General features: G+C 37.2%; 2 protein-coding genes across 3 annotated transcripts in view; one reads left to right on the forward strand and one right to left on the reverse strand.

Annotated features, from left to right (window-relative positions):
- Window positions 1-18252: 18252 nt before the first annotated feature.
- On the forward strand, window positions 18253-21790 carry LOC118739228 (T-related protein-like). Its single transcript, XM_036470429.1, has 6 exons — window positions 18253-18680; window positions 19191-19311; window positions 19383-19718; window positions 19789-20425; window positions 20488-20875; window positions 21126-21790. Exons 1-6 carry the CDS (start codon window positions 18253-18255, stop codon window positions 21445-21447), a joined length of 2232 nt encoding a protein of 743 aa, XP_036326322.1. The 3' UTR covers window positions 21448-21790.
- The window catches only part of LOC118739227 (cationic amino acid transporter 2-like), a 33946-nt gene continuing 31363 nt past the window's right edge, over window positions 21749-24331 (reverse strand). Inside the window, exons 9-10 of one of the 2 annotated variants that reach the window (XM_036470428.1) lie at window positions 24221-24325; window positions 21749-22062 (exon numbers count right to left, since the gene is read on the reverse strand). In XM_036470428.1, coding sequence (XP_036326321.1) covers window positions 24225-24325 — 101 coding nt within the window. In that variant the 3' untranslated portion in view covers window positions 21749-22062; window positions 24221-24224. Of the gene's footprint in view, window positions 22063-23847; window positions 24326-24331 lie in introns of those variants that run through there. The other variant, XM_036470426.1, reaches the window with a different exon arrangement.

Below are 24331 nucleotides of genomic sequence, written 5' to 3' on the forward strand. Positions count from 1 at the left end.
ATAATTATTATACATGCATTTCTCTACGCATGCTCGCTATTTTCACGTACTCCAGATAGTCGCAAAAGCCTTAAGGTGCTTATAGACGATGAGAGTAAAAACCTTGAGAATAGGAATTCACTCTCATTCTCACCGTCTAACAAGTAATGAGAGTGGGTATTCGTTCTTGCCGTGGAGTTCTCATACGTTCTCAGCACTGGAATATTCTTAGCCATGTAAAGGTGCTCGTAAATGATGAGAGTAAATACCTTGAGAGTTCCGCCATATTGGTCTGAGAATTCTCATAGGTGTTTACACGTACACGGATTTTTTGGTAAGAAAAATCTCACTGTTCGTTTTTGTCCCCGCCACTCAATCGCAAATCTTCTGATAGGAATAAGACAAAAATATGGGTCTGAAAGCTGAAATAATGGCCTACAAGGTAAAGATAGTGGCATTATATAATCGCTGAAAAATGAATTTCCGAAAAATTAATACTTTGCTGGCTAGGTCGAACAAAAAATTCTGGTTTTTGATTTTATGGACTTTTCTATTAGATTTTCAACCGAAGAATTCAAATTTGTTGTCAAAAGTTTACTAAAAAATCTCTTAGATACCCATTTTTCAAATTACAGAGTTGCGTTTAAATTTTCGACTTTATAATAAAATTTTAATTCAGAACTTTTGCTTTGTAGCCCCTCAAACTCTAGTATAATAAAGTTAAAGCTTTAAGTTGATAACAAATTGCGTTGATTTTTGGCAATTACTTTTTAACGCACTTCCTTCCATACTGAGTATATTCGAACTTTTTCTTTGAAAAAATGCAACACAGCAACTTAAAAATTTGGACTTTAGTTTGTAGAATTGAATGAGCTTTAAAACTGGATACTCATAAAAATTCTGGAAAATCTAATTAAAATATTGAAAATTTAGATGCAACCTTGCAATTTAAAAAATGAGCACGCCAAAGATTTTTTAGTCAACTTTTGACAACAAATTTGAATTTCTCGTTTGAAAATCGAAAAGAAAATTCCATAAAATCAAAACCCCAAATGTGTTTTTAGATTTAGCCAGCAAAGTATTGATTTTATTCGAAAGCAAATTTTTCAACGAAATTTTTTGGGGGTTGAATCTAATGATTCTATAATAGCATTATTTTTGCCTTGTAGGCCGTTTTGTCAGCTTTTGAATTAATGTTTTTCCAAAATTTTATCTTATTCCTATCGAGAGATTTACGATTTTGTCCATCGATACTCGCAACTAATACACTGTGCGCCGCGGGGAATACGTAGTCAGAAAAAGTAATTTCTGTCATAAAATTTGTAGACCGTAAGCGCAGTATACCACCGTATGTTATGCAATATAGTGACGATCCAATACAGACTATTGCGGCACACTTGCGGCAACGATTCTTACCTGCATATCTAAGTTGAGCTCTTTGAACTTTCAGTTGTGAGCTTTTAATTATTTAAGAATTGAAGCGAAACAAAAAGATTTTAATGATACATATGCATGTATGTAAAACTAAGTATCCTCTACTAAATCTATGGCTATTTCTGTAGGGAAAATTTCTCTTAAATTATCCCTTTTCACTTGTTATCATTCGATCTGGTAAAAATCTCTTGCATCTCTCGTGTTAGTAAATCAAAAACTAGCAACAAAAATGTCTGAGTATCTAACAAAACGGCATAATAAACTTGCCAATGAAATGTTTATGGTTTGGGAATTTCACACGCAAATTAGCAAAGGCATAAAGATTTGCTAACCTGTCACAAATAAAAGCAAACAAAAATGAATGTTAAATGACAAAAAATGGTATTTTAATAAGCCGACACTAATCAAGTGGACAAAACTGCAAACAACAAAGCCAACATTCAATGAAAGAGCCAATAAAAGCAGACAAAGGCGAAAACAAATTATAACACGTTAATAAAAAGTGCGAGGCACCGAGGAAGAAAGGCCAAGTTCGCTTTACGCAGCCAGTCGAAACAATTACTACCAATGTGAAAATTATCCTATTAAATAAGGCAGGGCAGGCAGAAAAAAAACACGCGAAACACATGTTACAACAATAAATATATATACATACATATGTATAGTATTTACGTGCGCCTAGCAGCAGCCAAAATCACCAGTAAGTGTTAAAGGGATTCGCCTCTCTGCGCGGAGACGTCATTTTGGCCGAGGGGTTATGCGGCTGCCTCTAGATTGTCGACCACAAAGATAGTGCGAACGCGCGCGTATATACTTGACAAATGGATACTAATTAATTGCAGTTTGTACAAAGTTTTAGTAACTATCAGTGAGGGGCTGGTTTGGGATAGTCAACGGGGTTCATTGACTATAAAACGAGCGTAGTGTTGGGCGGAAAGTTAAGAATTTGCAGAAAATTTAAAACATTCGATTCAATTCGTCTTTTCTGCTTCCCTGCCCGGTTATAGCTTTATGGAATATATGATTTGTCAGCTGCGGCCAACAAGAAAATAAAATATAATTGTAATACTGCTACTGGTGACAGTTTTGGCATGCTGGTGTTAAACTCCTTTTCAATAATTACATATACACATCCATACATACTTCAATGCGCTTGCGTATGTGATTCATCAACAGTGTGTGGGCGCTACAAATTCTGGCGATTGGCGATTGTCGATGGCGAGGCGCATATTTTCGAAGCATAATGGCTAATTGGAATTTCAAGGCGGTGAGGAGGCACGCTGTCTGTAGCCAAATACAAATTTAAGTCAGCTGCCACGACTGAAATGAGCAGCAGTAGAATGCGTGTGCAAGGCCCAGCTGTGTGCGGAAGTATCCCGCCGTCAGACGGTAGTGACAGAGGCATGCGCGCTGTGGTTAATCGCATATGAAAGTGTGAAATTTGACAATTTCGTTTAATTCACATACCAACAGAAATAACTAAATAAATACGAAATATCACAGCACGTGAAATAACAAAAAATCGTCTGATAAGCTGATAATCATAACAATGATAAGAGCAAACAAGTGACACAAATGAGTTAAAGAATTATTATAGTTAATAATTATAGCATAGAAGTGTGGCAGAATTTGAGTAATTATGACAGGTGTTTTGGACGCGCCTCTCTGCCAATTATTATTTTCCTTTAATGGATGCATCATTCGATTTATGTGTGGCTCTCTGGCAACCGAGGTTCGCACACCAAATATAATTATTATAATATTCACTTGGTAACAGCGATCCCGAAATCGCAATGCAACTTAAAAGAGAAATTTGTTTGAAATATCTAAACGTCTTTTTTAATGTAAAAATTAATAAATTCGGCAAAAACAACCAAGATTGATTAGTGCGTTTTTAGCTCACAAATTGCAAGTGTTAATTAAATTAAAATATCATTAAAGAATTTGAAAAATTTTATTTTGGCATACACGTGTTGCACGAAGTCGAAATCAATGAAGGGTAATACAACTTTAAATAAGCAGCAATCGGAATATTGTGCTTTTTAAAAAGTTTTACATATTTGCAATAGATACATACATAATCAAAATTAAAGCTCACCAATAATCATTAACATTTGCCTAGGAAATATATCGATTTATTCCAATAGAATTATATAAAAAAATTTTATTGCCGAATGAATATACATATGTGTGTATGTATTTGTCACTGAACAATTTAAAAAACGCGACCCCTACTAGGTTCAGCAAACACTTTTTTTCAAGTTGCTTTGCTAAAATACTTTAGGCTCAGGAATGTGCATGAACTTTCTTGTTTACTTGTAAGATAGTGTATAAACATGTTCTTCATTATTAATGAAAAGCCCTTAGATGACAAATTAGAAATATTACGGACTAGATTTTTTTTTTTAATTTTCACAGAAATAACTACGGCACTATTCCTTAAGTGATAATAAATCTTATATTTTTTTAGATATATGTAGCTTTAAATTTTCGTTTGAAGGAGTGCCTGAGATCAAACGAAAGACTTAAGACACGAACTTGGAAATTAACATCGCCGACCCTCAATTTTGTAGGCGAAACGCCTGTCAGAACCCCCATCACTATTCCTTGAGAGGTAACGTATTTTCCGGCACCTTTAAAGGGTGACCACCTCGTGTGTTTCGCTCCAAAAAGTATTTTAAAGTACCCTGTAAAACATTTGCAGCAGCAGAGAAACATTTTCTTTTCACATATGTATGTCACAAAAGGAGCATCGCTTTCTTTTGTCCATTTTATTAGGTATTTAGTAAAGTATGCAATTTCATTATCGAGAGTCCGAATTATGCGTGTTGGTCTAGCGCCTGCCGAGCTAACACTAGATCCAGCCATCCAGGAGTGGACTGCAGGAGGATAGAAGCGTCCCAAGTTGTTCCTTATCTGGATATAACATTTTAAGGGGGCCTTTCCAACGCCAAGTCATCAGCTACGCAGTTTTCGGCGATGTCACTGTGATCCGGCACCTAAACTAGCCTTATTAACAAGTACTCCGACGCGATAAGGAGATCCGACATTCCTTTACCGATTTCAAACGCACCATCACACCCTTTATCAGTGACTTACCGCTTCCTTGATATCAGCTATTTCCGCCTGAAGGACGTTGCAGAAGTCCGGAAGCTTGAACATAGTTTTAGTGGAGAGTTTCTGACAGAGAAGAGACCTTCTACAAACCTGCCTCCAAGTTTTGATGCTTCCGTAAAGAAGTTTACCGCTCCCTTCTTATAGTAACTCCACCTTACCAATCCTCCTTTGATGGAATATTGGGAATGTGGGTAGAGAAGGAGTTTCTGGGAGCCATTTCGGAGGCGCTGTAATCTATGTGTTAAGGGTCAAAGTCAAAGCCCTCCAGAACTCTACAGTGTTACCACTCGGTTTTCCTAAGCATAGTAGCGGTTCGTGCTGCGACAATTCGGTTTGTAATTTCTGCAGGCGCCGTGTTCAACATGACGTTAAGCGAAGCACACCTCCTAATGCTCCACTAATTCAGATTAGGGAAATCCGCTGTAAAAACTTCAGTGGTTTTACAAGTGTAGCCTTCTCTAGTGAGGTCTATCAGACAAGTGCTCCATACAACAGATAAAACACAGGCTTAACTATGGTTTCATAGAGCCAATGACTTACTTTGGGCGAGAGACCTCACCTTTTACCGATAGGTCCCCTACAGCAGTGAAGGCAACCGACGCCTTTCTTACCCTTTCCTCAATGTTAGACATTCACGACAGCTTCCTATACAGGATCAAGCCTAAGTAGTCGAGGAAAGGGCTACAACGGGTATCTTGTACTTCCTGGTAAACAAGACCAGTTCCGATTTGTTGGGATATACTGCGAGACCGTCGTTGATCACCCACTTAGTTACTTGGTTCAAGTAACCTTGATCCAGATCAAAAAGGGTGTCTAGAAATCGTCCACCCGACAGCCAACTTTTTCCAGTTCCTCTAGAGATCTAAAGATCGTTTACAACCGCAATCCAGAGCAGTCGATAGAGAACACCACCTTTCCGAGTGCCCCCATTGACTCTGCGCTGAGTGCAGGCGCTCCCCGACTCCGCCGCGACAGTTCTGTCACGAAGCTGTAGATAAGCCTTATTCGGTTGGTTTCAACTTCCAGATTATGAATAGACTAGACTATTGCTTCAAAAAATGACATTATTGCACGCCCCCTGCATAATCTTTATACGTAAAGGTTTCCTCTAACCACTTTACTAATGTGTGCAGGGCGGTATCCACCGAATTTTCCTTGCCATAAGCATGTCGAGGTCGCGTTCATTATACCCAGGCCTATCAGTCTCTCTAGCGTTTTTAGCAAAAACGCACCCAGACTAATAGGTCTAAAATCTTTAGGGGACACATAAAAGCCTTTTTTTGGCATTCGGGACGAACGCAACACAGACTACCCTCCAAGCCTTGGGGATGTACCCGGTCCTCACGCAGTTCGCATAAATAAGAGCCAACCAATTGCACGACACTTCCTCAGCCCTTAGCAGCTACGCAGGTATTATATTCATGGGTCCCCAGCGACTTGAAATGTTTGAACGATTTTTTTGCGCCAAAATATCGGAGAAGTACAGAACCTGAAGTACAAAATTTTGCAAAGAAGTACATTTCACTATACTGCGAAGTACGAAGTAAAAGAGCTAAAATTGAAGTACTGTACTTCCGAAAGAAGTACGGTTGGTCAGATTAATCATGGCCCACATCAGAAGAGTAGGGCGAAGTTGTAAATAATACAAAAGACTGGAAAGTGTAAATGAAAGGAATCGTTTCTTGCCGCAATGCAAGGATCACTGGTCATGGAATATATATGCCTTTATCTGATAATACAGAAAGTGTAGTGTTTCCATGAAGGGATTTACGGAGTCGAGATGACCAGCAACGGCTATAAATGAATACATTTAAAAAACCTAACTCATTCCTTGATATCGGTCATTCCCAAAGTGATCCAGGCGGACCCCCAGGGTTCGATAAGTAGAAGTCTTTTAAAATAATTTGTAATGTAATCCTGACTGATAGCGCGAAAACAAATTTTCAAATTGTTTTTTTTTTGGTCCACGGGTTTGTATTAGATAGCCCTAATACTTAGCTTTAATTTCCTTTTTTTAAAACCTCTCTTTATTTATTTTTTGAGTATTGTATTTTAAGACAGAGATCGCAAAAATTACTCACTGAGGAATATTAATTCCATCTTCCTCCTTACTACAACTCAAGTGCGATCAATTTTGATTTTCTCTTATGTGAGCTAAAAAAGAAAGGGCGCTGTTCAACTTAATTTATCTTTAATATAACTCAGTGTTTTGGCCTCTATATTTACTACCTCACGCTTCCATGCCACCCAAAATATTACTCCTCATAAAAGAGCATTCTGTCTCATTTGCTTATCTAGCTTCCATCACTCAGTAGGTTTAATCGTTGATAAACTGGGAACGCTCATTGGGCAATAATTTTTATTTATGCTCTAAACTCCGCGCTGCTTGTTTGGTTGTTTCTCATAGATTTTTCTGGACTCGCTCAAGGCATATTTAATAAGGTAGAAGTGACAACTAGCTCGAACTCTCTTGTAGCTAGTTATAATGACAAAAAACTGTAAACAAACAAATTAACCCTATGAGGTTCGAGTGCTATGTTTGCTATAAATTAGCATCAATTGAAACTCATCATGGTGAAATTATATCAGGTGTAGTAATAATAGCGAGATAAAAGATTTGACCCTATCTATTAATTTGAAAATTTGCCTTTAAAAATTTGTATAAGATAGCCGCATGTCAGAAGAACAAAGCTAGCATGCTTTATTATTACTGCACCTGCTTATAATTTCACCATGGAAATGCATCAGCATAAATACATACATATGGGTATATGTATACTAATTTTAAGGATTACTTCAATATTACCTTCAAAGAATTTTAGCTGCATTCGCATCTTATATGCACATATTCATACATACATATGGACAGAAAAGAATACCTGTTTTATGAAATTGTTTTAAACATTTTTTTGTTTCTATTCGCCCAATGTTTTTGCGTGATTAGTTTCTTATTTAAATATTTACTTCTAAAAAACATTCGCACTTATAAAAAAAACGATTTAATGTTTTCTTCTACATACGTATGTACATATATCAGTGTAAATCTAGGTCCTGACGCTGCGTGTGTGTGCATAATTTTGTAAGAAACTACTCTTACTCTGTTCTGAAATTAGGTGTGCTTCAGGCAATCAAGCCTTCTAACTTCGCAACTTTCCACATAATGCAACACTCGTAGTTCCTGCTCCTTATCATTTTTGTATATGTACATATGTATCTATTTATTAAAGATATCGGGTAGTGCTTTACTATATTTAAGAATCTCTTATACGCAGATGATTTAAAAGTGTACTCAGTTATTAGATCTAATAATGACGCGCTTCTACTTCAAGCTGGTCTGGATAGATTATTTTTGTGGTGTTTTAAGAATCGCTTATTTCTTAACATTAAAAAATGTAACCAAATCACGTTTTCAAAACAATCTACTCCGCTACTCCGTGTTCAAAAGAGAGAAATGTCAAAATCAGTTCTACCTGGTTTAATATGCCTTGGACTCGCTCTTTCGGAATTAAAAGTTTGGCGTAAAAGCTTTGCGGTTTTTTTGTTTAAAAACCTGCGTGATAAATATTTTTCGCATCACTTTAAAACTCGAAACGATGAAAATAATAGCCTATTTCCACCAAAGGCCTAACTGCAGTTAAGAGCTCAGAGAAGTTCGAATAATTCCAACATGGGGTGATCGGCAATTTTTTTTCTTAAGTTTTGCTTTTTTCCTTTCATTTGCTTCTACTTAATAAGTGGAATTACCCCTTTCGAGTTGTAATGTCCGTTTTTCAAACGGCACAAACTGCATTTAAAGTTTGGTGGAAATCAATCATAAAAATGAAAACTCCTATTCTAAAAAGTGGCAAGAAAAACGATTTTAGGAACTAAAGGTCCATCTCTAAGCTCTCAACTGTTCGAGTGTGTAGTAAAAGATCAACTTTACTTTACTAATAACCGCCGGTTTGACGAAAGCAATTTAAGTGAAAAATGATTTCTTTTTATGTCAGTTTTCATATTAAATTCAAGCAAAACAATTATTTTCCACTTAAATTGCTTTCGTGAAACTGGCCATAAGTCTTTTATTTGTCATAATCATCATGGGTTTTTTCTGGGCTGCATAAAGGCGTTTTCTGTTGGATTCCAGGTGGACTGTATTAGGGATTTCGGGATCCCGGGATCCCGGTCTTTTTGAGGTCCCGAATATCCCGGGATTAGTCGATTTAAATCCCGGGATTGCTGGAAACAATTTTTTTTTTGTTAGCCAATTAAATTTTTATCACAAATATCCCGTCTCAAGGGCAAAACAAGCATTTTTTGCAACATTGGTTGCGCTCAGTGATCGGACTTCTACCACATTGTGGTAGATCTGCCACTTTTTTGTGCATCTACCACATCTACCACACAAGGTCTGAAATCTACCACATATTCGCGTTTTTGAGTAGTTTTATTTGTGATAGACATAGTTTTCTTAATTTTAAGAGCAAAAATTGTCCAACACTAAATAGTAGGGCTGATGATACCCGGGTACCCGGTTACCCGGGTATTACCCGGGTGCCCGGGTAATTCGGGTAATGCCCGGGTACCCGGGTACCCGATTACCCGGGTATTACCCGGGGCTTTTATTACCCGGGTAGTCGGGTATTACCCGATTTGCCCGGGTACCCGGGTAATATACATATGTTGGTGCCGGTTAAACGAAAAACACCCGGGTAATGCGACATAAAGCTTCTTGTATAATCTTTTTGGTGAGGATAAATATTTTTTCAGTGAGAAAATTTTTTTTTATAATTATTTTTTTTATGTCTAGAGTGTACGCGACTATGTACACCTAACCGCTTGCCTGAGTAGACGGAGACAAGAAAAGTAAATTAAAACATTAGTTTCTGTACTTAAATTCAAACTTCTAATTTTTGTAAATGCATATACATACATGCATGTGTACATATGTATGTATGTATGTATATTTTAAAGAATATTAAATATTAATATTTTAAAACAGGGACTGAGAACGAAATGTATGATCGAAACTAAATGCCATTGTCGTAGTTTTGTTCCCAAGAACGCGTCAAAACCAAAACCAAAATGAGAACAAAACTGACGAGAACGTTCTCATTGGGAATTATATAAGAACTAAACCCTGTGGTAGGCCACTTCTGGTACAAAAAGTAAGGTAACAAAGCCTTATGCTATTCATTCACCTAAAGATTTTGTACTTTTATTGTATCAGCTTGTTCAAATTATAGTTTCTTTTCTCATAATATTTAAAGCTTTTAAAATCACAATTATTTAATGAAGTTTCCTTAATACGAGAAGTAGGTTGATGAACGTATTGTTGTGAAATAATTGTGGAAGAAATTTTAAAATTTTTTTCATTCCAACACAAAAATTGCCTCAACTGTCGGTCATCGTTTAGATTCGCAGGTGGGTGTGTCTCAATAATTTTATTTGTTACCGATCCGATATCTGTACGTGCATTACCAACTTCGTAAATATTAATATTTTAGACATGCCTAAAACAAGCTGGGTTTGGAAGTACGCTTGTGTGATGAATGACGGATTTGTCAAGTGCAATGTATGTGTTGTATATTATAATATTTCCCCATATGGTACGGAAGATTCTTATAGATTTCCCCTATGTACGTTCGTTTGCGTTATATGATCGTAAATGCGTTTAATTTTCACCTCTCCACATTTTTTCGGGTGCCCGGGTACCCGGGTAATTACCATACTGCCCGGGTACCCGGTCTACCCGGGTCTACCCGGGTTATAAAATACCCGGGTACCCGGGCTACCCGGGTAATTCAATACCCGGGTAGGGCTTCACCCGCTACCCGGGTACCCGGGTAGCTCATTACCCGGGTGAAATCATCAGCCCTACTAAATACTTACAGCAAAGCCGAATGGGAGGATAAAATAAACTAAAATAGTTTTCTCAGTAATAAATTTTTCGAGAGGAAACGGGGTTTTATTGTGTTGAATTGCAAAATATATGATTTGTAAAAAAATTAATTGCGAAAATGTTAAAAAAATCGGCGTTTTTTGTGCAAGTATTAGCAAATTTCAGTGCATCTAATGTTTCTAAGGCGTTGTTTACTTTTACTTGAGAATTGTCAAAACCGCCAAATCCCAAGTAGAGGTTTCTGGAAAGTGCCACATTTGTGTTAGCTACATCGTGATGTGATAGAAAGAAAACCTAACAGCACTCCGCAAGGTTACAGTAATCTCTCAAAATATGTTTGAAAAATATCTTGGTATGGAATATCTTGATACAAAGCAGTTTCTTTACACTGTCAAGGAAAAATTGCCAAAACTCAACGCAATTTTTAGCAACTTCAATCTTGTACTTTATTATATTAAAATTAAATCTTTTTTTGTAGATTCTAATTAAAATGTTTGCAATTTAGGTGGAACTTTGCAGAATTTTTAAATTTGTGTACAAAGTTTGATCCAGAACCTGAGATCTACCACATTTCTTTGAAATCTACCACATTTTTTTCTAGATTCCACCACACAAATTTTTTTTGAAGTCCGACAACTGGTTGCGCTTTACGCCGTTTTAATAAAACTGCCCGAAAATCCCGGGATCGACAAAACCCCGAAAATTGACATCCCTAAACTGTAGGCATATGTATGTACAAATGCAAGGACTTCCCGAAAGCCTCTGACAAAGTCCCTCATAGAATACTAGTAGAAAAACTTGCCTGCCTAGGTTTTCATTCCTGCTTTTTGGAATGGATAAAATCTTACTTAGCCAACAGACGTTGTGGTGTGTATCCTGAATCTTTCGTGGCCTCCTCTGGGGTGCCGCACGGAAGTGGGTTAGGTCCTCTATTTTTTTCCTTTTTATAAATTACTCCATACAGACGATCTCAGGGTATACGCTATAATCAAAGATTCATTTGATGAGGTTAGGCTTCAATGTGATATTGGCGCTCTCCATTTTTGGTGTCTGAAATCTCGTCTATCTTTAATCATAAATAAATGCTTTGAGATGATGTTTGCGAAGATTTTGATTAAAGAGCTTGGGGTTATATTCGACTCGAAGCTTCCATTTAACAACCATGTTAACTACGTAATTGCGAAAGCATACTCAGTACTTGGTTTTATACGTCGTAATAGTAAACAGTAAACGTTTCAATAAGATACAAACAACGAAAAACACTTGTTTTCTTTTATATTTTTTAGACCCTTTTATAGCACATAATTAGCTCTATATTAAACCGAAAAATTAAAACAATCGAACCACATGGTATCACTAGAGAATCTATCAAAGACATGACTGAGTGCCTCTCCGGCTGCCAGCTTTTCGTTTAAAGTGAGCCAACTTTGCCTTTATCGTTCCAAAACAGGGTGTCTAGATTGTTAAAAAAAGCGCAATTTCTGAAAAAAAAAATCGCCAAAAATTGCCAAATTTTTTTAAATAAAATTCATGAAATCGATTTGACAAATCTTTTAATTTAAAAATGAGTTTTTTTTTATAATATAAATTTTAAAACCAAAAACGAATATAATACCTTCAGAGGGTAAAAATAAATAACAAAAATCACTTATATAATCGTGATGTACCAACAATTTTCTTTAAAAATACGCATACTTTTTAAAAATATTTGTTTCAAAACATTTTTCAAAAGGACTGCGCAATTATTAAATTTATTATAACTCATATTAATTAATTAATCGCACAATCCGCTTTTAAGCGCTCGGCGCTAAAAATAAAATAGAAACCTATAAAGGCCAGATCAGCTATTTCTTCAAATTTTTTAAAATCACCTGATTGTCTGTCACCTGTCTGAATGATTTACATTTCTGTTGTTGTCATATATTGAGCTATTCAACCTTGATAACATACTGTTTGATATTGGAAACGTGTTGCAGCAGAAACTATTAGTCTTCATATAACACTTTATTCGAACTATTGAATTAAGGCTTTCCAACCTCATCCTATTTCGAATCTTAGTTTTTGTTAAATTCATTACGGAAAAAACGCGCTCAACAAAGCATGTGAGTGCGGCAAGTATAATAATATGAATTTACTTATATTTCCAAACATTCTATTGCCTGTTGCGGTTCTCACTCCGTAAGCAATTATCCAAAATTCTTCAGAGTCGGATGGAATGGATCTGAGAAAAGTTAATCCATGGGAAAGTTAAAATATTTAAATATTCAGGTTCCGCTGCTTTTCTTTCCTTCAAAGTTAAATAGTGAATGAAACTCGCCCTCTTGTGATTCACACACATTTCTGGTGACAAAATCAAAGCTTTTTCGAAAGTATTTAATTGACTAGGTAATCGTCTCAAAAGTCCTTCGATTAGGGTGATTAAATATTTTCGACAGTCTTTTTATATGCTTCTTAAGACATGTTTATCATGCAGTTCATTAGCCTCTTCTATAAAGTTTTCGTGGAAAATTAAGTTTTGTATATTTTTACAATTGGAATAAAATTTATTTCAAGGGAAAAAATCGCCAAAACCTCGCCAATGACGATTTCCTAAATTTTTACGCGCAAATATCAAAAAAAAAAACACCAAATTGGCGCGAAATAGCCAAATCTGGACACTCTGTTCCAAAAGCCCTTTAGAAGATCACGAAGTTTTTTAAGTAATCTCCGATACTACAAGAAAGCTCTTGTAATCGATCTGAATAGCTTAAGTAACTTATTTAGATTAGTTGCTGAATACTTGTGCGCACTTGAAGTCATTTGTTTTGAATCTAAATTGTTTGAATCGATCTTTTTATTTTCAAGCAGAACCTTTGGCTTCCTGAATATATATTTACGCAAAGTTCTATCAGAAAATCTCGATCGGAAGTCCAAAAAAAAAAGTAATTATGTGAACAAAAAAATTGCTTATTCAATAGTGGCTCACAAACAGTACAATAGTCAGGATCATGTGAGGAAAATTTCTACAGTAACACACTGTACTCTATGTGTAATGAACATCAAATAAATTTCAATTTGTTATGGGCACTTCAAACGCCAAATAAAAAAACTGCTCGAAAGCCAGCAAATCACCAGCTAAGATGCTTTCAACCATTTTGTTAGCCACGAAAAAGCATGAACTCGAATACGCAAGCGCATGTGTATTTACATAAAATACAAACTTACATACATATATACATATGTACATACATATGTTTGGTTGTAGATTTTTGAGCGCTCGTTTGATTTTTAGTGTAAATATTGTATTAAAAATTTAAATTGTTCAAACGAATTCCGAATTGGCAGAGGAGGCAAGGCTGCGGCAGCGGGCATCACGGGCGTCACGGGATGCAAAACAGAGTAAGAAAATATTAAAAGTTTCATTAAGTAAATACTTATGTACGTAACGCAGATCATGACAAGCACTCAAGTTCACACAAGTGTACATATGTATGTACATTAATATGTAAGTGGATAGGGGTGTATGAAGGCAGATACTTAGCTGCCACACCAATATGGCGGCGGCCGCTGCTATTCGAAGTTGTACTCCATTCGAAGTTGTTTTTGTGTACATTTGATTGTATTTATGTATGTTTTTGTTCTTGCTTCTTCGTTTTTTTTTTTCTTTGTTTTCTTGTTTTCCTTTTGTTTTGTGCCTATTTCCAACTGTGCGAGTAAACATTTGTATTTGCCTTGTTGCCAGGCTAGTTAATGCATGACTGAATGTGCGGATGGGCATGTGAGCGTGTGCGTGTGCAGTGTTTTGTTGTCGCAGTAAATAGACAATTTGTTTGTTATTTTAATGCTTCATGTTATCCCTGCAGTTTTAGAAAAAAGGAGAAAAATAAATATTGGTCCAGAACTCTGTGAAGTCCATTGCTCTGTACTTGCTGTTAGCGTAAAAGCTTTGCTCGTTGAATGAAGGCAAATAATGAAGTTAGATGAATCACAAGAACTAATTTTCGTAGCTTATTACAAATGGCCGTATGAAAGCTTTTTTGAGCATTTTTACATGTTAAAAGGTGTTCATTACCACAGAAAATAAAAGCATATAAGGCTGTTAACATAGTTATTTTTGTCATGATTTCCGGCTTTACTTGAATCACACGCTTTAAATGATAGAGAAATACATAAATAAATAATAAAGCACGCAAACTTTAATTATCAGACTTTCGAATAATTTTTAACGGTCGTTCCGCATGCACAGCTAAGGCGTGGCAGTGACAGGTTTGTCGCTTAAGTCTTTCCTTTGGTCAACCATATTTTGTCGCGCGCTTAATGCGGCTAAAACCTGTTGCTTCTGCCTCGAACTCCACTGCTCGAGTACAAACTAGTTACAACAAAATTGAAATGCACGATTTGCAACAACGCCTAGCACAAATTCCAAGAAATGCGGATAATTGAATAATAAAAAATAAAAAACCCCAAAAAACCTAAAATTGTCTAGCCATAAGTGGTCCATTTTGAAAAGACAAATGAAGTGTTTCTTCTGCCAAACTGGCTGGCCTAGCTGAATACGAAGTCGTGCCGCCAAGCAACAATTTAATCAAAATCAATTCAGTTTGAAAATAAAATTAAGAAACCGAAAAAATAATGTCATAAAATTAAAGCGAAAAATATATGGCAAGCATAGTGGCTATACAAACTCCGCATGCCATAAAATCAACCAGCACAATGAATTGACCGGATAAAACAACAACAACAACCACAACACTCACCCACAACCAAAAACAACAATAACAGAAGCAACAATAAAATGTCGGCAAAGCACCAATTTATACGTTCATAAAAATAAACAAAACTATTAATACATTTTGTTAATTTATGACAGCCATCGCATTGCAGGCAGTTCGTCATCGCTCGATTGCAGAAGCCGGTGAATAGAATGCCTTTTAAGAAGAATGCATGCAGTAGAAAAAGATTTAGACATCAATTTGGTATGCGGAGTAGAGCGACATGCGCTGGGCATCTTCAAGCCGAGGGCGCTGTATCAAAACCAAAATGAAATGAAATGAAATGAGATACCATGGTGAGACCTCCAAAAAAAAGAAGCAAGATACAGCCATGACTCCCACCACAACAAAAACAACGAAAATAACAATAACACAAGCGCAGCCAACTGATCGCGCAGGTACAAGTGCTGCACTGCCATCATAAATGACCGGCACAAATGATTGTAAGTGTTTGATTGAATGCGTGGCAAGAAGAAGTATTCCTTTTTTGCCGAATATGAGTGCTTCATTTTTATTACGTGCCAGCTGAGTGGCTATTCAACGCGCAGCATCAAAACAATGGCATGTGGTTGTTGTTGTCTCATGCAACTCGCCGTCCAGCCGTCCAGCCGTCGGCAATGCTTTCGAAGTTCAACTTTTTCTAAGGTTCCCAGCTTGATTTCAGTGGCTTGAAGGGTTTGAAGTGCTTGTAATAAAACTCAAAAGCCGACAAACGTTCTCAGAAATATTTAGTTAAGAACACATATGTGTGTGTGTGTGTGTGTGTGTGTGTGTGTGTATGAATAGGCCGGTAAGCAAGTTTACTACCACGCCGAGTGAATAAATGAATCGTGATGTAATGAAGTCATCTGCTTTGTAATATTTGTTAAAGTCGAAAATTAAGATGGCCTCAATCAATTTCGAATTCTATCAATATGTATGATTGCAAACCTTTTAACACCATCTCGTTTTGTCGCAGTATATTCCTTGGCTGAATATACCTGGCGTCTTAATTTGTTGCCGTTAACTCTTTTGCTTACCCAATTGTGTTTTGTCCTAAGTAGCTCTCTTCAGCCTGCGATTCTCCAAACCACTAATCCATTCTTGATTTTGGTTTTGATATTCCATTTGATTTTTACGTTTGTAGGTGTTGTAAAATAATAAAATTTTGATATTTGCTGCTGACAAAAGGGATTTGATGGCCTCACAAATTAGCCGGCACACAGTGGTCGGAGAGGCAATATTTTACGCAAAAAAAGGCGTATTTAAAAACTGTGATAAATTAACCGTGGTAAAGCTATTCTTATTCTTTTTATTTCACAACTTTAGCAGATGATCCAAATAACATTAAGTGTATTAAGTGGGCTTATTACAAATTTCAAACTAGTTTTAGTAAATTAATTTTGCCAAACAAATATATCTTATTAGTCAACTCAAAATGACAGTTGTCAACCGAAAAAGTTTGAATGTGAGTCTTAAAAACTATTATGTTTAATTTTTGGGAAATTTCCCTTATTTCAAGACAAATTGACGACCCCTTCGATAGCTGACTACTCTTAAGTTTTTAATTTGAGTTAAAATTCGTGACTGGCATGTCCAAAACCTTTTTCAGTAGTATCTTAAAATTGTTTTTCTTATTTTTAGAAAAATTAACAGTCAATTTAACAGCTGTCAACTGTCAAAGTATTAATTTGATATAAAATTGTTCAAAAACCTAATCAGTAGCATTTTTCGAAAGATTTTCTTTTTTTTAGAGAAATTTACAGTTGATTTAACAGCTGTCAAGTGTTAAAACAACAATAATACGACCCGAGTTTTATTATGTTTATTTGTTTATTTAAGTATATTAAGTATATGTAAGTAAGTATTATAATCGTAAGAGCCCTTCTAATTTCTCGTGCAAAACATGACTTCTCCAACCACTAAATAAATTATAAGTACAAAACCGAATTGACATATATTAATAAACGGTTTATTTGCGAACACCTCTTAGCCAACCAACGGATTCCGAAGGGTGCACAATTAGGACGGTGCGCTGATGCTCCTAGCGAGGCTCCCAAAAAAAGAGTCTCAAGGAGTATATCCGTCGGAGAAATGTGCCTTCCCGATATATATTTAAAATTGTTTCTTTAGGATTTCTTAAATGAGTAATTTCAGACACTTAAAAAGTTCCTCACATAATTTGCAAACATTCGGCGCGGACTCTCATATGCGCCTCTAATTTTGCGAAAAGGACTCCTTAAATCATCAAAAGAAAACCTAACCGGAGTGTTTTGGGAGGGAGTGCTCCGTTAATATACCGAAAAGGAGGATTTACGGTTTTTCAAAAGGCTCCTAATTTAATTCACAGTTTATAAGTATTCGAATTTTTGCATCATTTTCTTTTATTGTAAAACTTAAAAAAAAAAAAATTATTTAACATTTTATTCAGTAAAAAAGGAAAAACCATGAAATAAATAACAAATATTTTTTATTTAATTTTTTTAACGCGTTTCTTTGAAGTGTGGAACCACTTTGCGCTCGCTGTATTGAGTTCTTTGCCAGAACCAGAAATTTCTAAAGTTAGCCAAGTTATGCGTTATTGCTTACCTTCAAATGCATTTGCAACTGCCATTAACGTCAACAGATTTTTTTGCGGTGTCCGTTTCCAGGAACATTCGGAAGGGACGACCCCATTTATTGATTGAATTTTCATCTCAAGAAAAACGAAAAAATCATATAAAATGACGCATAAGAAATTTTCTTCTATTAAAATTTCTCGTATATTTATTCCTTCAAGAAAATTTACAGGTTTCCATGATAACATAATGATAAGCTTTACACTTCCACTCCCTTTTCATTCCATACACAAACAATCACACGTTTCTGGGACCCAACCTGTACAGCCAAAAACCCAATTCATTGAAAAAGGTTTTTTATGACAGTTTTTCCTCCTACTAATTATAACTTAGAATTGTATTTAGAAAAGGTCTATTGGTTTCCTTAACTTAGTGCCATCGGCTGCCTGGTATTTCAACAGTGCGGTCTATACAAATTTTCTTGGTTATGTCTAACAAAAATGGCTTTGTAACTTTTATAAACAACTTTGCTTTTTTCATTTCCACAGACGCCATGACCACCTCCCACATCTTGTCCGCCGTCGATCCGGCTGGCATGAGTGGCACAACATCGAATAACAACAACACCAACAACCACAACAACAACAACAATTTGACGAATGTAAATGGTGACAATACCAGTAGCGTTGGCCTATCACACCACAGCGCCACCAACAACAACAATGGCAGCCATTCGTCGAGCGCACATTCACCACACGCACAGCACACACATCACAGCGTCGCTACGGGAGGCAGCGGTATTAGCGGCGGCGGCGGTCTTATTCATGGCATGGGCAGCAGCATAAATCATCTTGGGGCGCCGTTGGCGGCAAATCGGAGCCCCGGCATGGAGCGAAATCTGCACGTCAGCTTGGATGACCGTGAATTATGGCTACGCTTTCAGAATCTTACCAACGAAATGATCGTCACGAAGAATGGCAGGTGAGTACGAAGAAGAAATGGGTGGAGGGCGTGGAAAGGACAGGGTATCATTTGTGTGCCTCAGCACTTCGCGTGTGCAAATATATGTGCTAAATGGGATGAGTTGTTTACCACTGGCTTTGCAGCACATTTAAACTGTTTTTCAATGTCAACAGTGTGCACCCGTTACACAGACTTATGGCGTCCTCATAAAGCCGCGTCGTAATTGGCAATGATGTTTCTATTGTTCGTTTGGTGTTTTGTTTTGTAATTAGAACATTTTTTATGTGTTGGACAAAACAAAAATAGTTTTACGATAGTCATAATTAATAGCCAGCGCGCTTTGCATGGGGTGTGATGTTTTTCTTCACGCTTTTACAAGCAGATAGTCTAAAAATAAATCTGGTTTCATTGTACTTGTAAACAAGCGCTTTTGGACTTCAGCACAAATCAGCTGTAAAATCGGCGTGTGTGTGTATGTGTTTTGGGCAATTCTCACTAATGCGTCACTTTTTATTTTCATCTTGACAGACGCATGTTTCCAGTGGTTAAGATTAGCACTTCCGGTCTGGACCCAGCCGCAATGTATACCGTACTGCTGGAGTTCGTGCAGGTGGATTCACATCGTTGGAAGTACGTTAACGGCGAGTGGGTGAGTTTGGCTTTCTTAAATGTATGCGCGTCAAATCATAATTAACGCAGTGCCATGCGGATTTTCTTCAGGTGCCCGGTGGCAAGGCGGAAGTACCTCCTGCGAACCCTATTTACGTGCACCCGGAATCACCGAACTTCGGCGCACACTGGATGAAGGAGCCGATTTCTTTTGCGAAGGTGAAACTGACCAACAAGACGAACGGCAATGGCCAGATTATGCTGAACTCGCTGCACAAGTACGAGCCGCGCGTGCATTTGGTGCGTGTAGGTTCCGAGCAGCGCCATGTGGTTACCTATACATTTCCAGAGACACAATTCATTGCTGTAACGGCCTATCAAAACGAGGAGGTCACATCGTTAAAGATCAAATACAATCCATTTGCGAAAGCCTTTCTGGATGCAAAGGTAATTTTCTGTTGTTACTTTTTGTTAAGATAGCGCCATTTCTAATGAAAACACACCCTATTGCACAAAGGAGCGTCCCGATACGCTGTATTCTCATGAGGCACCCTACGGATGGCTAATACCACCGCCGACCCATTACACCAGCGTTGCACAAGCGCCTCCACCACCGCCACCAAGCTTGGCGGTAGCGAATTCTCCCCTAGGCATGGGTTGTGACCGCTATGGACGTACGTTCAGCAGTCGCAGCATATCTGCACATAGTGCACGCTCTTCACCTTATGCACGACCGCGTTTGACTCCAACCATTCCTGGGTCGAGCTCTCCAGGACCTGGTAATTCTGGCGTGATGAACGGCAGCACTGGCAGCGCTTCGCCACCGCAGCAGCCACCTTCAGCGCCACACACTCCGACAAGCCTACAATCCGCACATACCACAAACTTGGGCGTTAGCGGCAGCAATGTAGGCATGACCAGCTCCGCAAATCCAGTTGGCTCCTTTTCAGGGTTTTCCAGTTCCTATACACAGTCCAGCTTCATGCCGGTGGAGCCGAGTTCATCGATGTTCTCATACGCGGGTGGCTGGCAAGGCAACGGCGGTTATTGGAGTTCGCCGGCAGCAGTTAGTGCCGTTCCGCCGACAGCAGTGCCGGTGAATGTAAGCCAAAGCAGCAACAGCGGCAGCGGCAGCGGCGCTGGTCGTGCAATTTGTGAGTGATGCATAGTGGCGTGTATGAAATGTGTGATTAATATTCTTTTCTATATTTTGCAGCTGCACACAACTCTCCATCGCCGACAAATGGTGGATCGCCGAATTACACCAGTCCATCGCCAGGCTATACCATTCACCACCTCACACCACACCCGTCGCATCAATACAATGTCGCACAGTCAGCGGCGGCAGCAGCTGCACATGCAGCTGATATGTATCAGACCAGCACGCCCACACAGTCCTATGGTGCACCACCAACGCACCAAGTTTACCACCCAACGCCCACCTCGCCCTCGCACCAGTTGTACACGAACGTTTTGAACGCGCCCACGGCGCTGAGCTACGCGGGCACCTCGTGGCACAATGGCGGCGGCGCTGAGTATGGATTGTATCAGAACGCAGCATATGGATATCAGCCGGAGTACATACCGCTGGTATCGGATTTGGGGTAAGTTCACAGCAAACGGAAATCACTTCCTTTAATTTCGATCTGTTTCGAGTTTTGCTGTTTGAAAGTGAACGAATACCGATTTCGGAAGAGTTGCTGTTGCCTATGCGAAATTCGAAACACTCGAAAACATGCTACTGTCCCGACTTCGAACTAATTTAATTGAATGTAGTTTTTATTGATATCCCCCACCCATCCATCAAACACCCACACACCCTGCCTTCCATCACTTTCTCTTATGCACCAACAGTTACACCTCACATCCGCTTGAACCCATCGATGTTCCTAAATCACTCGAAGATCCACAGGCCGCTATCTATAAGTCGCCCCCCCAGCAGACCAGCAGTGAAGGCGGCAGCGGCGGCGATGGCAGTTCAGTTCTCACTTTGGAATGCAGCAATTTGAAAGTCCACTCGCCATCGGTTGCCGTAAAGTTAGAGACACTGGACAGTGTTGTGCCGCCCAGTCACGAACGTGCATCGGTGGCCGCCACTTCTGCTGTAGCCGCCAGCCCAACTACGTCGAGCGGCACATGGACGCCACTCACACCACCACAGAGCACGCTGCAGTAGAAATAAAGCTGAGAAAGTGGACAGAAAGCCTTCAGAAGCCGATTTGTTCAAATAATTACTTACATACATACATATGTATATATTAAAGAGCCTATAGTTTGTATAAATTATTGAGAACTAGAAACCTTAACTTAAAAATGTTTACATGTTTTTTTTTTAAATTATAGTATGCAACTAGTTTTAAAATAATCTTTAGTTGATAAACAAATATGGAAATTTGTGCTTATTTGCTTAGAAATAACTTGATGAACTGTATCTAAACTTTGGTTGCGAAGATGCAATAAATAGATTTAGAAATAAATTATACTCGCTATTGGCTAATTTTATTCTATTTTAATAAAAAGTGACAAAATGCATTTAGTACTTTCATAGAAGATGATACCGATGTTGTGTCTTCCAGCTCATTTCAGCGTATTTAAAGCTGATCAGATATTAATCGACAGCGCCGCAGCACAGGTAAAGTGTGTTGTCGTTTGCCCTGCTCGCGCCCATCCGCACCAGCGGCGCAGTCTGCATGACTTAGGGGCCTTTACATTTTATGTTTTTTTTTTTAATTTTCGCCCTGAGTCACAAACTGCAGGAGTTAGTTAAGTCTTGAGATGCAAAACTTTTCAGCTACAGAATTGATTTTGAGAAAAAAAAACACAATTCGTATTCAAACATTATTTCATATTTAATTATCGTAAAATTTTTGCTTTTAATACAAATCAACAAACAAAATTTTTTAATAAAAACTGTTTACTTGTTTTTTAATGATTACACCGTGCGACAAGAACCGCAAAATTTCAAAATATACGAAGCATTCAATATACTTACGAAACTAGGCGCAAAATATAGCAAAGCTGCATTTTTAGTTGTTCTCTCTGAAGTCAGGATTTTTTAAGGACTTTGAAGTTTAGCGAATTTATTAATTCAAAGAATTATTTTTAAAGTTCAAATTCGAAGATGTTGGTGCTTAACGTATAATTTTTTCAAAACTAATTATTGTAAATTCAAGGGTATCAAAGGACAAAATTTTCAAAAGACATTTTCATTTTCAAAAATTTTTTTCTACATAATGAGGTCATAGGGCCAGAGGAGCCTATCTTATAGAAAAAGTAAAAATTAATTATCGAAAATTATCGAGTTACCGAAATTTATCAAATCATCGAAGTTTTAAATTATCAAAGTTTATCGAGTTATCCATGTTAATTTATTTATCGCAACGTATCGAATTAATCGACTTAATTAATGTTTATGGAGTTGTTGAAATTAATAGACCCAGAAAACTAGTTATCGAAATTAACGGATCGTTATCGAGCTATACAAATTTATGAGATAATCGAAATTCGTCAATCATTATTTGTAGAGTTACCGGAATTTATCGAGTTATCGTAATGCATCGAGTTCTTTAAACTTATAGAGCTATCGAGTTTTGTTGAGTTATCGGATTTTAGTATTTTTGAAATTTATCGACAAACTGGAATGTATCGGGGCCAATTCCAAGTCCTACCTAAGTCCTCCAAAGACCTTCAAAGATATATAAAAATATACAAAATTTTAGTCACGTTTTACATAGTTCCAAAGCAGAAGATTTACGGCACTCCTAGTCCATATTGTTATTTTACATTGCAATGAACTTTCAAAGTCCGTTTTAAGAAAACTTAAAGCGCAGTTTTTCTATTGGAGAAACCACAATGCATTGAATGTTTTAAAGGCGTACAACTTTGCAATATAAGATAACAGTTAAAATGAATTTAGGGAAATCGTAGTGGGTGATAAGAGCAAATTATATATTTCAAAAAAAACCATTTTAATCTTTAGTTTGCGTTGAAAAATTTTACGATTTGAAAATATTAAAACGCTTTAGATGTCTTGTAAATCACCTAAATTTTTGGCCCCTACATTCGCAAGTATATTGATTTTTTTTGGTGTGTAAATTTTACTGTGGCTCGGTGTTATAAAAAACCGTTAAAACTCAAGAGCAAAATCATTTACATACAAAGTTTCTTTATTATTATCTAGATAATTGCTTTCATAGCTTTCTTAATCACTAATTTATCGTTGTCTAAAAGTTTGCAGTTTTGTTTTCACTTTTTCTTTCAGCACCTTTTCTAATTATGTATGTATGTATACATATATATGTATTTATGTAGAAAATCTCACGAGCTGTTACATTTTTCGACAAAGACGACTTTTTGGGCGAAAGTGTAGTGAAATGAAAATTTAAAAAATATATACATACTAAAGAAGTAAAAAATTTTTGTTTCAATTAATGCAATTCTTTTTCACTTTTAAAATGTCACAGATATACCACGTGGCATTCGTTTTTGTTGCCGACCACTTGACTTTTAACAAGTTTATGACATTTCCCTGAAACCATGCCACCGCCAACTTTCTTTGCCTCTAATCTGAACATTCTCTTTAAAAACTTTCAAAAGCTATTAAAAAAACAAAAACAATTGTGATTATTGAGTGACAAACGTTTTAAGGCTATAACTTCTCAATTATTTGATTTATTTTTTATTGAACTGGAACTTCACTGATTGAAATACTACCCTGCTCACCTTTACTTCATACGCTTTGAAACATTTCTGCTTCAAGATTGTATGTAATAAAAGTGTGAAGTGTATGAACTAAAGGCGGGCACGGGGAGTAAATGCAAGACTAATGCTTTAGCGATTTTATGTTCTGGCGGGAGAAGATATTGACACTAAAAACAAAACTACTCGTGAGATTTGCTCATATACAAACACATATACATATGCTCTTAAACTAATTGTTATATATTTACATCATTAAAATGAGTTACTGTATTTCAGTTTTTGCCAACCGTTACGCTGCCTCTTTAACTGTCTTAAACTATTCGGTAGTCCATAGAAAAAGTACATTGACAAGCCTGTGA

Source organism: Rhagoletis pomonella, unplaced genomic scaffold (genome assembly GCF_013731165.1).
Source record: "Rhagoletis pomonella isolate Grant_MI unplaced genomic scaffold, Rhpom_1.0 Rhpom_scaffold_00005, whole genome shotgun sequence".
Taxonomy (NCBI): Eukaryota; Metazoa; Arthropoda; class Insecta; order Diptera; family Tephritidae; genus Rhagoletis; species Rhagoletis pomonella.